This window comes from Polypterus senegalus, chromosome 10, assembly GCF_016835505.1.
Source record: "Polypterus senegalus isolate Bchr_013 chromosome 10, ASM1683550v1, whole genome shotgun sequence".
NCBI lineage: Eukaryota > Metazoa > Chordata > Cladistia > Polypteriformes > Polypteridae > Polypterus > Polypterus senegalus.
Genome location: NC_053163.1, coordinates 180,002,815 through 180,014,870, shown reverse-complemented (window position 1 = coordinate 180,014,870; position 12,056 = coordinate 180,002,815). Strand labels below are relative to the sequence as shown.

The window sequence follows — 12,056 nt, the reverse complement described above, 5'->3', positions numbered from 1 at the left end:
CTCCTTGAAGCTGCAAATTGACATTGTTAAATCTCTTGAAAATATCTGTACCCTTTGACAGCCACCGAACTTCTGTGTGCGAAATTTACTTAATAAAATCTTCATTATTGTCCTGGCAAAGCTGCCGAAACATTCTATCATTCTTTGCATTGGATTTGATCTTGTTTACGGCTCGAATTATTATAGTTAATGATGAATGGAGACTTGTATTTGGATGTTTTCCTACAAGATGTTGTCTGTGCACCACACAATGAATACATTAAACATTTGGCACTTCCTGCTTCAAATAAGCAACAAATCCACGATAGCAACCTACCATTGATGGTGCTCCATCAGTAGGGCATGCAACAATATTATTCAAAGGAATATTATTTTTTGTAAAGTATGTTCTCACAGTATTAAATATAGATAATCCCTTTGTATCTGTGATGAGATTTATTACGAATAGCATTTCTTCTCGTATTGTTTTGATCAAAATAGCGTACATATGCCATCAATAAAGCATCATTATCTGCAATGGTAGATTTGTCCAATTGCATGGAAAATGAAGAGTTTTGGAGAATATTTAAGTTTGTTTTCAACATTAACTGCCATTTCATCAATTTGTCGCTTTACTGTGCTATCGCTTAGGGGCAACGTTTTTAAAATTTGAGGTATATCCTGATGCATTACTGTTGAGAAATTCTTTTATAGAGGGTATTATTACAGTTTCTCCAATATTATAGCTTTTACCACTTTTTGCAATTAATTGTGAAATGCGATAAGTGGCAATTAATCCATCTTCGTTCGTTGTATGTTGTTAAATGATGCAACGATAGTTGAACGATTTTGAAATTTTTCTGTATTTCCTGAAAATATTCAATGGGCTTGTCCTTGTCATTAGGATGCTTTGTAGAAAGATGTTCTCGCAATCGACTTGGCTTCATTGCCTCATTAGATAATGTTTTATGGCACAATAAACACATTGGATGTGTTTTAATTTGCAACAGATTCTACGAAACCCATCTTCAGATACTCTGGCAAATAGCCGCGTGCGTATTTTTTTTTTTTTAAGACATTGGCTCACGATATTTCACAATATTTTGTTTGAAGCTGTAAGCACGTGCTTGCGCTCAGAAATTTCATTACGTACTGACTTTAGTTTCGATTACGTAACGATTTAGCTTCACTTTATGTAACATGAACAAAACTTATGTGCTTGAAGTCTGTTGCGTGGTCGCGACTTTTGGAAGGCTGCACGCTTTTCCGATCTGGTATGCGAGACATCCTTCTCATCTCCTGGCGTTGGTCAGGCAGGATCAGGCGTTCCGGTCGCTGGACAGCACAGCGTACGTTGGACGTGGATGGTCAGTCAAGGCGCTGGCTATCACGATCCCGTGAGGTTTTTGTCAGACCGTAATGTTGAAAGATATGTGGTTCCAACAACAGCCGTTGGGAGTCAGATCGGGATGTAGTAATCGTAGCTCCTTGTACGTTGAAATGATGAATGTGTTGACAGAGTAACAAATGCTGGGTACCTCTGTCGATTTAATATATAATTGCAGCGCCGTTTGGTTGCTCCGCTACCGCCCACCATGAAAGCTGGAATGCCTACTAGTGGGCGGTAGGGATCAGGTTGACTGCCACTGCTCTACCCCATTTAAACTGATTGCTCCAGAATTTTATTTTGTAGGATGATGGGGCAGACTCGCCATAAATTGCAGTTATGCATTCATGGATTTCCTTTGGCTTTTTCCGTTCTTTTGTGAGAGAGATTTTCGCTGAACGTTGCTCCAAATCTGCACTTTCTTGATTCTCACGGGACCCTCCTGACAACCTGTCTCTTGGAATGTTAGACTCGCACTGTGCATGAGTAACCTTGAGTGATGTCACAAATGACCAGACTTGTTTCAGCACACTTGCTACTTTCTGTCATACTCAGGTATGAATTAAATCTTACCTGAAGAAGGGGGTCTGAGATGCCTCGAAAGCTTGCATATTGTAATCATTTTAGTTAGCCAATGAAAACATGTAATTTTGCTTGACGTCTCCCTATACTCGGGTAGATACATTTACTGAACACCCCTAGCATGCTTTGGACCTCTGGCTAAACACTTGCTGGTTGTCAACTATTGCACACTCAAGTCCAACCCCATGAGTTCTGACAAAGTCTAACCTGCAGCAGTGTGTCATGATGGTCACAGGTGCTTGTACTAGACTTGACAACTTGTTAAGATTATGTAAATGAAGGCAAAAAGGAGAGATCATGTTGTGACGAGGGTTTAGAAGTCCCTTTTGTCTAAGCTGGATCATTTTAAAGTAATTCTGCATTTATTGAAGGCAAGCATTGGCCATAATGGAACTTCATTTGAGAATTTCTGCTACCCCAGAACCCCCCCGGATTAGCCTCTGGCACACACTTACTGGATTATCCACATGAGCTCCAATTTTGGCAGATTTTGCTTACCCAGTACAATTCCCTTGAGCTCACGTTTGGTAAATGACTGACTGGACCACATATTGCATTTTAAAGGGTAGCAATATGTCCTTGTCCAGCTGAGCACTTAGTTTGCAGTCTGGTTCATTAATGTTATGGGTTGCTATTCTGCCATTGGCACTGCATGCCTTAAAGCTGTGTAGGGTACAGTGGCATACAAAAATTATCAAGGTATTCTGGAGCAAGACGTACTGCCCAGTTTCAGAAATCTTTTTCTCAGTCTCATGTCCTCCAACAGGATAAAAAACCAAAAACAAACATCCAAGAGTGGCCAAAACTGTTTGCTTTGCAGAAAAAACACTAGAATGTTCTGAAGTGGCCTGCTATGAGTCCTGGACTAAATCCAGTTGTCACCTATGGAAAGAGTCGAGAGTCACAGTGAAGACCAGGAGCCCATCGTCAAACCGGAGAGAAAACTGGAGCAGTTTGCTCACAAGGAGTGTGGGCCAAATTGCCAGTCGAGAGCTGCTGGAGTCTCATTCACAGCTACAGGAAGCATTTGATTTCAGTTGTTACCTTGAAAGTGTGTGTTGCAAAACATTAGCTAAGGGATCCCAATTTTGATTATTCCTTTTTCATTTATTTACTTTTTTTTTTTATAAATCCTAAATATGCAAGTAAAGGGTCTGCTGTATGGAATACGGAAAATAATGGTGGATGCCAGTTTGTCAGTTTCAACTTCTGTCTTTTAAAATAAAAAATAAACTTCCAGAGGTGGCAAAAGTATTGATACCCTTCCACAGTTATCCCATTGCCATGCTTTGTGCCTGGGAATTCCTCCAAACTGCCCTCTCAAACATGGGATAGCCAGCCAGCCTGCCTTTGGTATTTAGTACAAACTGTGCAGGAGGCACAGGGAATGTGGACCCCCATTACCACTTTAGTTCACCCGCCAGTGCCACTTGAAACATCCAGTTCACTTAAAGTTGATACACAATGGCTTCTGTTTTAGTTTTTAGTTCTGCCCGTTTTGGAAGAGGACAGTTTGAATTTGAATAAACTTTTGAGTAAAATGAAAACTAAATGAGGTGCCACACAGGAAACTGTCTCAAGATGGTCTGGCCTCTGGTCTCTCATTTCTTTTCGGAAACTTATTTTTGAAAACATTTTGTTAAAAGCTGCCCTCTGGTAATGCTGGAAATGGCACTGGAATGCTGCCACCCCTGCTGCAGTAAAACAAACCAAAAATAAAAAAAGGCTGCCCTTGCTGGCTGGTACACTGGTAATCCCCCACATGGAAATGATTTCCTGGCAGCTCCTGTGACATTCCAGTATATGCAAGGCTTACAAGTATAGGTTAAAGTGAAACTCCACGCTGAGTCGCGCTGTGCAGGATTTGTTTATGTACTGCCATCCACCCCACTAGGACCCCTCTAGAAAAACAATCCAAGGAGCTGACTTTCATCCTGCTGTAATGGCACCTTCTGCTGTGTGTAATGTGAAATAGTTTTGCAGTTAGTGATGTGGTTTTTATTAATTGTCGGACCCAATGGCCTTGTATGATGGCTTATTCCAAACACACCAAGTTGTTTAGATAGATAGATGGATACTTGATTAATCCCAAGGGGAAATTCACATACTCCAGCTGCAGCATACTGATCTGTCTGGAGATGATCCTGTTCAGTGGATGCAGTACATTCTCCATGATTGACAAGAGCCTGCTCAGTACCCGGCGCTCTGCCACGGATGATAAACTGTCCAGCTCCGTGCCTACAATAGGGCCTGCCATCCTCACCAGTTTGTCTAGGTGTGTGGTGTCCTTCTTTATGCTGCCTCTCCTGCACACCACCGTGTAGAAGAGGGCGCTCGCCACAAACTGTCTGATAGAACATCTGCCTCCTATTATTGCAGATGCTGAAGGACACCAGCCTTCTAAGGAAGTATAGTCGGTTCTGTCCTTTCTTACACAGAGCATCAGTATTGGCAGTCCAGTCCAATTTTTCTTCCAGCTGCACTCCCAGGTATTTATAGGTCTGCACACAGTCACCTCTGATGATCACGGGGTCCATGAGGGGCCTGGGCCTCCTAAAATCCTCCACCAGCTCCTTGGCTTTGCTGGTGTTTAGGTGTAAGTGGTTTGAGTTGCACCATTTAACAAAGTCCTTGATTAGGTTCCTATACTCCCTCTCCTGCCCACTCCTGATGCAGCCCACGATAGCAGTGTCTTCGGTGAACTTTTGCACGTGGCAGGACTCAGAGTTGTATTGGAAATCCGATGTATATAAGCTGAACAGGACCGGAGAAACTACAGTCCGCTGCGGCACTCCTGTGCTGCTGACCACAATGTCAGACCTGCAGTCCCCGAGATGCACTTACTGAGATCTGTCTGTAAGATAGTCCACGATCCATGCCACCAGGTATGAATCTACACCCATCTCTCTCAGCTTGTCCCTAACGAGCAGAGGATGGATGGTGTTGAAGGAGCTAAAGAAGTCCAGAAACAATTCTTACAGCACTACTGCCTCTGTCCAAGTAGGAGAGGGAACGGTGTAGCATATATACAGTGGGTACGGAAAGTATTCAGACCCCCTTCAATTTTTCACTCTTTGTTATATCGCAGCCATTTGCTGAAATCATTTAATTAATTTTTTCCCCTCATTAATGTACACACAGCACCCCACATTGACAGACAAAAATAAAAGAATTTTTGAAATTGTTGCAGATTTATTAAAAAAGAAACTGAAATATCACATGGTCCCAAAGTATTCAGACCCTTTGCTCAGTATTTAGTAGAAGCACCCTTTTGAGCTAATACAGCCATGAGTCTTCTTGGGAAAGATGCAACAAGTTTTTCACACCTGGATTTGGGAATCCTCTGCCATTCCTCCTTGCAGATCCTCTCCAGTTCTGTCAGGTTGAATGGTAAATGTTGGTGGACAGCCATTTGTAGGTCTCTCGGTTTGGAGCTCCATGCAAGATCTTGAAGCATGGGGTGAGGATGATCATGAGAAAGGGGAGGAGCGTGTTAATGATCTGAAGGCAGTTTGGACCAAAGTCACCAAGACACCTTTGGTAACGCACTACACCGTACTGGATTGAAATCTTGCAGTGCCTGCATGGTCCCCTTGCTCAAGAAGGCACATGTACAGGCCCGGATGTTCACTGGCAAACTTATGACACCTGTACATGTGTATTCTAACCCTCACCGTTCTCAAGATCATCGTCATCCCATGGTTTTATACCCTCCTCACCAGTTGTTCCAAAATGTTTCCGTATGTAAAACCAGCCTGAAATTTTCAAAATAAACATCAACTTGCTGATACAACAATGACACCAGAAAACAAAAAAAAATAAATAACACTAACCTTATAGCTCAGGAATTAAGAGTGGGAGGGGAGAACCAGAGAGATGGTTCTAGAACCCGTTTTAACGATTGCTTAACTCAGTCCGCGTTCAAATATATAGATGTTTTCTTACCCTTGTTCAGAAAAATGTCGGAGTGCAGCAGCAAACAGCAATTTTTATTATGAAGTTTTATCTGAAACTGAAGACATCTGCGACGGAAACGTTTCCATTATTGACTGAGGCTCACGGTGCATGTCTCGGATTTGTGAATGGCACAAGTCGGTGCTCAAAAAAACTCATTTTTCATCGGTAGAAAATGTGAAAGCAAAAACGACGAAGACCCTCAACAGCCTTTCAGAAAATGATCTGCAGAGTTGCTTTGAATGTTGGCAGCGTTGTATGCAGCTGTGTGTCAACTCAGAGGGGAACTATTTTGAAGGTGATCATAGTTAATTTTATTAATTTGTTAAATAAAAATCATTACAGGCACAGTCTTGTTTGTTTTATTTATTTTTTGGTGTTGGACCTGTACATACATGTAAAAGCTCATGAGTGTGCCCACCAGCTCCATCATAAAACACAGAGCAAGTTTCTATAAATTTTATCATTGCTTTAATCATCAGCGTTCAGTATGACCAATCCGTCTTCTGTTACAGTTTTCTTCCTTATTAGTCGTTTTTTTTGTGTGTTCAGATCACAGTGTTTTTGTATGTATTTGTTTATTTAAGGAGCTTCTGTAAAAAGCCAGATTTCCCTCTGGGGACAAATAGAACAAAGTTTATCGGTCTATATCTGTCTCGGTCTCTCCACAGTAACAAAATGTATTTGAGATTTAAAATTACGAGGGGGAAGATAAGAACCAGCTCAGTGTTTCACATGGCGCCTGAAGGCACTGAATGCTGAACTTTTATTAATAGAGACATTCATCTGACCAGTCGCCTATATGATAAACAAGTCACAAGATCAGGTACTTCATAAACCACGGGAAGTGGGGGGGGGTTTGAGGGAATGAGGGGCTCCAAATCCATTTATTTTCAGCAAATCCCTTCCTGTTTCTCTCAGTGTGCAGCATGTTAAGAGCTTCATTTTCTAGGGCAGAGCTTGACAGATTATTCTTAATTTCTTCACTTAGTGTCCGTTTTCTGCCTCTCAAATCATTGCCATCATGTCGAACTCGGTAACAGTAGTGAGCACTCCATCCCCCAAGTGTGTGACCACGAGCAAGTCACCTGGAGAAGTCACAATATTTGAAGTACAGTTTGGTTTTGTTTATCATAAGTCCCCTTGGATAAAGACGTCAGCCAAATAATCACTTTAGTTGCTTAGTCCTGAACCTGTTGTTTGTCCCTGAGAAAAGAATTCCTCCATTAGGTCAATGGCTGCTTTTCCTTGGGACTTTTGGTGATGTTGCCGTTGTAAAACACAATTGTATAAGAAAGTGTAGTGTTGAGGTTTTCTCAGCTGCTTGGAGAGAAAATAACTGCAAGACCACGATGGGGAGATCCTAAATAATCGTGAGTCCCCCTTCTGAGTCTGCAGATGTGAATGTTTTTGTAAAGACGTTTGGAGCCTGGTGGGTGTTTGGGGTGCTGTTTTTGAGGGCAGGCTGGGAGTCCTCTTTCAGAGTCCATAGTTGCAGATGTGTTTTACAGTGGAGTCGCTCATTAAGTTTAAACTTGCACCATCTTCCCAGGCCTCCCCCCCGCACCCTCCTCTTGGATCTGTAAAGGCCACTTCCACCTCTACTTCTGTCTCCCTCTCTTTTTGCTTCTAGTGAAGTACTTGAGTTTCACAGTGTGCTTGCTAACCATTGAGCTTTCACAGACTTTCTGCTTCCTTTTCATACCTCTGTGTGTACACCGCAAATGTGATTACAGCTGTTTGTCTTCCTGTCCAGGACAAGCACCTCTTCAGTCATTCATCCAACCGATTGGTTACTGGTGCTGTCAATCACTTCTGCTGCATCCTTGGTTTCTGAGAATTAGCATAATATTGACAAAATGTATCAAAAATAAAACGCTGGGGCAGCCATTTTCTTTTTTTCCTGCAACATTAGCAAAGTCCAGTCAACTCTTTTGAGGTTTTGGGTTATTTAATTTTCCTTTTGTATGTGTGGGGGGTGTTAAACCTAAATATTAATCTTCCATTATTAATTACATTAAGAAGTTGCCTTAAATCAAACTGTGTTAAAATGAGACTGAAGACTCATTTCTGTTCACTTGCTTTCTGTGACCTTCAGTTAATACCAATGGTGTCTCACCTCTTAGTCATTTTGTTTTCAATTTACCTCTGTTTGTATTCTGTTTTATTGTATTTTATTCTATTTATTTTATTTATGTTTGTCCTATTTTATGTTGTAAAACTCTTTGGCTACAGCATTACTGATGTTGTATTAGCTCTATAAAAAAATTGACATTGACAAATAGAAAAGTTTTAGCAGATAATTACTGCCCTGCGTATTTAAATAGGAAATTATATTTGTGTTGATGAATGAGTGAGCGAATGAGTCACCTGTGCATTACATATAAAGTGTGTGTGTGTGTGTGTGTGTGTGTGTGTGTGTGTGTGTGTGTATACATACAGTAATCCCTCCTCGATCACGGGGGTTGCGCTCCAGACCCCCCCGCGATAGGTGAAAATCCGCGAAGTAGAAACCATATGTTTGTATGGTTATTTTTATATATTTTAAGCCCTTATAAACTCTCCCACACTGTTTATAAATATCTCCCACAGAGTTATACATCATAAACCCTTTGTATTCTCTTAGATATTAGGTAAGATTCATTGAAATTATGTATGTAAACACACGGTTTATTTACAGTAAAACCTAAATATTAAAGATATTGAGCGTCTCCGATATCACATATGTTACATCCATTACGATAGACATGCCACCAGCAATAAATACGTACAATGCAAGAAAAATAGTATACAGTAAATGTGTGTACAGTGACACTAAACGTACGTACATGTACCAAGTACTGTAAGTAGAAAATTAATTATGGTTACTCACCAACAATGACACGATGACTTGTCCGATAACAATGAGTTTTATTTTACTGCACAACAAAGGAGAGCGTTACAGCCCTTAAAGGAGCCACTTCAGGCGATTGTGTAGCACTGCCGTTCTTCTTCTTCTGGCAGTCTTCAATCCAAATCCCTAAAGCAGATTCCATCCAGACTACTGCCTTATTACATCCACTTACAACTCGTTTTGCACCCTGGTTAAAAGGACACTGCGGCCGTAGATCTTATATTCCTTTCCTACTTTTAAATAAAAGAATCGTAGCCTTCAACAAATCCAAAACGTTTACCTTTTCGGCAATCGTTAACATCTTCCGTTTGCGCTTGGGCACGGCCCCTGAAGCAGTAGCAGGAGCAGATCGTTTTGGAGTCACAATGAAGGGCTTGACTATGCACAAAGATAAACACAAAAGTTAACTCTTTACACAGCGAAACACGTTGATGCTGAATGAGCGAGACGAGACTTCCTGGTTAACACTGCCCAGACTTGAATCTGATTGAACATCTCTGGAGAGATCTTAAAATGGCTGTGCACCGACGCTTCCCATCCAACCTGATGGAGCTTGAGAGGTGCTGCAAAGAGGAATGGGCGAGACTGGCCAAGGATAGGTGTGCCAAGCTTGTGGTGTCATATTCAAGAAGACTTGAGGCTGTAATTGCTGCCAAAGGTGCATCAACAAAGTATTGAGCAAAGGCTGTGAATACTTATGTACATGTGATTTCTCAGTTTTTTTATTTTTAATAAATTTGCAAAAATCTCAAGTAAACTTTTTTCACGTTGTCATTATGGGGTGTTGTGTGTAGAATTCTGAGGGAAAAAATGAATTTAATCCATTTTGGAATAAGGCTGTAACATAACAAAATGCGGAAAAAGTGATGTGCTGTGAATACTTTTCGGATGCACTGTATATGTGTATGTGTTTAGTATAATCTAGAATAAGCTTTCTTTGCTAGCTAATCAGATAAAAAGGACATTTTATTGTTATGAATGCCCTCGACTGTGATCACACTCGTCACATGAGGACTGTGTGATTTTGAACATTCCTTAATCATAGATAAAGAGCTGGTTATTTATTTATTTTATTTATTTTTTTTCTCTTTCTCACCCCACAAACTTTTTTTTTTTTTTTTCCCCTCCCTCTCTCTGCAGGACACGTTCGCCAAAATCTACGGGAGCAACGCGGCTGCCGAGTGCCGGAGGTCCCAGGAACGTTTCAGTAGGTGGCTGTTGGCAGGAATGACTCTGGCTACTGGCCTGATGCTGGGCTCCTACTTCTTCCACAAACGCTTGTAGAAATGAATACGACGTGGTGCACAGGACGGCAGAAGGATGGCCACACCGTGACCTTGAAGGAATGCCAAGTAGAAAATTTGTTGTAGCGTTTAAAAGGAAAAAGACTAAAAAAAAAAATGTACAATTTTCATTTGTGTTCTTCTTGCTCGTACTCAAACCAAATTATTTTCAGTAGTCTCATTCCAGAAATGATGCCTAAAACAAAGTTTTATAAAGTATATAGATTCCTTATTTTAATGTACAGCAAGTAAATGGTGGTGATGCATTTTTTTTTTTTTTAACCATTCTGTATGTGGCTTGAAAGACTTCACATTTAATACTAACGATGCTGTGACAAGTCTAGAGCTTCCAGAAGGGCAGGCAGTAAGTAGAGCAATGAGTGGATTAGCAGAATGTAAAGTATTGAGATGTGAGGACACATTAAAGGTTGGGCAGTCTTTTGTCTTTCACATTCAGTTCATACACTACCTAAAAGTCCAAGGGGTACTTTTTCTTTTTTTTTGCCCTTTCTAACTCTTTAAGAGTATTCATCTTAACAACTTACCCAGACAAATCTGTTACAGATGTTCATTTTTGCACCAAAGCATCAGACGTCTTAAGCTTTTCAAGAGTTGCAATTTACAGACCTGGAGTTTTTTGTCCTGCTTTTGCTCATTTTAAAATGTTCTTTACTTCAGGTGATTTATAAAAAAAAAAAAAACTGCTCTTAGAATTACAATTGTGGAAACGTATTTTGATTTAAATTATCGAGCGCAGTCATTTTGTACTTAATCTGTAGACCAGGACCGCTCGTCGCTCTTTTAGTATAAGAGATCGCATTTAGGAATGGAAGGTCTTATGGAGTTGTGCTTCACCCTCCAGTGGATTAGGGAATAGTGTAACCTGACTAACAAATTGAAATACCATCTGGATTTATTGTAAAACAGTGTTGTAAGAGATATGCCAAATGTTTCTCCAGTGATATAAAGATCGGCGATGAAACTGCAAAGCAATGATGGAAGACTCGTTCATTAGGATGAGGGGAACAAACTCACAGCATCCAGAACACTACAACACTAAAAAGAGAAAAAATGGAAAGCGCCGTTCAAAATGTAGCTCTAGAAGGACGTGCATGATAATCTGAAGATGAAAAGGTTGAATTTAAAGTATCCAGGTTGTTTTAATCTTTCACATCACACTTTTATTTTTCTTTTTCAATAGTGATTTCCACTTCTGCTAAGGCTTTTCAGACTTTTTTGGTTATGTCAAGAACTTCACGAACGCACCGTTTCATGACTGTTCCTCTCTTAGAACACAAACTATGGCAGTTTATTCACCGTCCAGTTGATCACCAACGTCCAGGCTCGTGATTGAAACGCTCCCACCTCCACTTCCAAGTCTGTTCGCTTCACGTGATGATTTTTGTCTCTCGTCTCGCACGTAAGAATATTTTACTAGTGAAACATGCGCCAGATGATGCCTTTCTTTGTATTGTTGCCCCTTGCAGTAACGATTCCATTTCCGCCTACGTTTTTTGTCAGAACACTACCCATGTCCGGACTATAGAGACGCCATTTATCGTTTGTCCCTTTCTTTTTTGCCATGTGTGCTAATGAGTCATAAACAGTACACCAATCTATGCAAACCACAAGACTGAATGAAAACTTCTCTGATCTGACTGGTTGCAAACCCGAATGAGTGAAAAACCTTTTGTCCTTTTCCATAAATCAAGAGACCGAATTCATGGGGGAACAAAAAAAAAAAAACATTAAAATGAGCAAAATGGACAAATAAATAAAGTGCGATCCATCCCAAGTGGAGGTGAAAGGCTTATACGATTTATACATATTTCTGAGAAAGAAATTGCTTTTTATTTATATAAGTAATGTTTTAATGTTACAGCTGGTTCTGATTTTAATATTTTGTTTGGGGGTAATTGTGTCCTAATTAATCTTTTTGCTTTTCTTGATTTACTAGATTTAAAAACTTCATGCTGCA

General features: G+C 40.4%; 1 protein-coding gene across 2 annotated transcripts in view; it reads left to right on the top strand.

Annotated features, from left to right (window-relative positions):
• The window catches only part of LOC120538381 (bcl-2-like protein 1), an 89,019-nt gene extending 77,187 nt beyond the window's left edge, over window positions 1-11,832 (top strand). For both annotated transcript variants that reach the window (XM_039767874.1, XM_039767875.1), the window contains exon 4: window positions 9,936-11,832. In XM_039767874.1, the coding sequence (XP_039623808.1) occupies window positions 9,936-10,079 (144 nt within the window). In that variant the 3' untranslated portion in view covers window positions 10,080-11,832. The remainder of the gene's footprint in view (window positions 1-9,935) is intronic.
• Window positions 11,833-12,056: the final 224 nt, after the last annotated feature.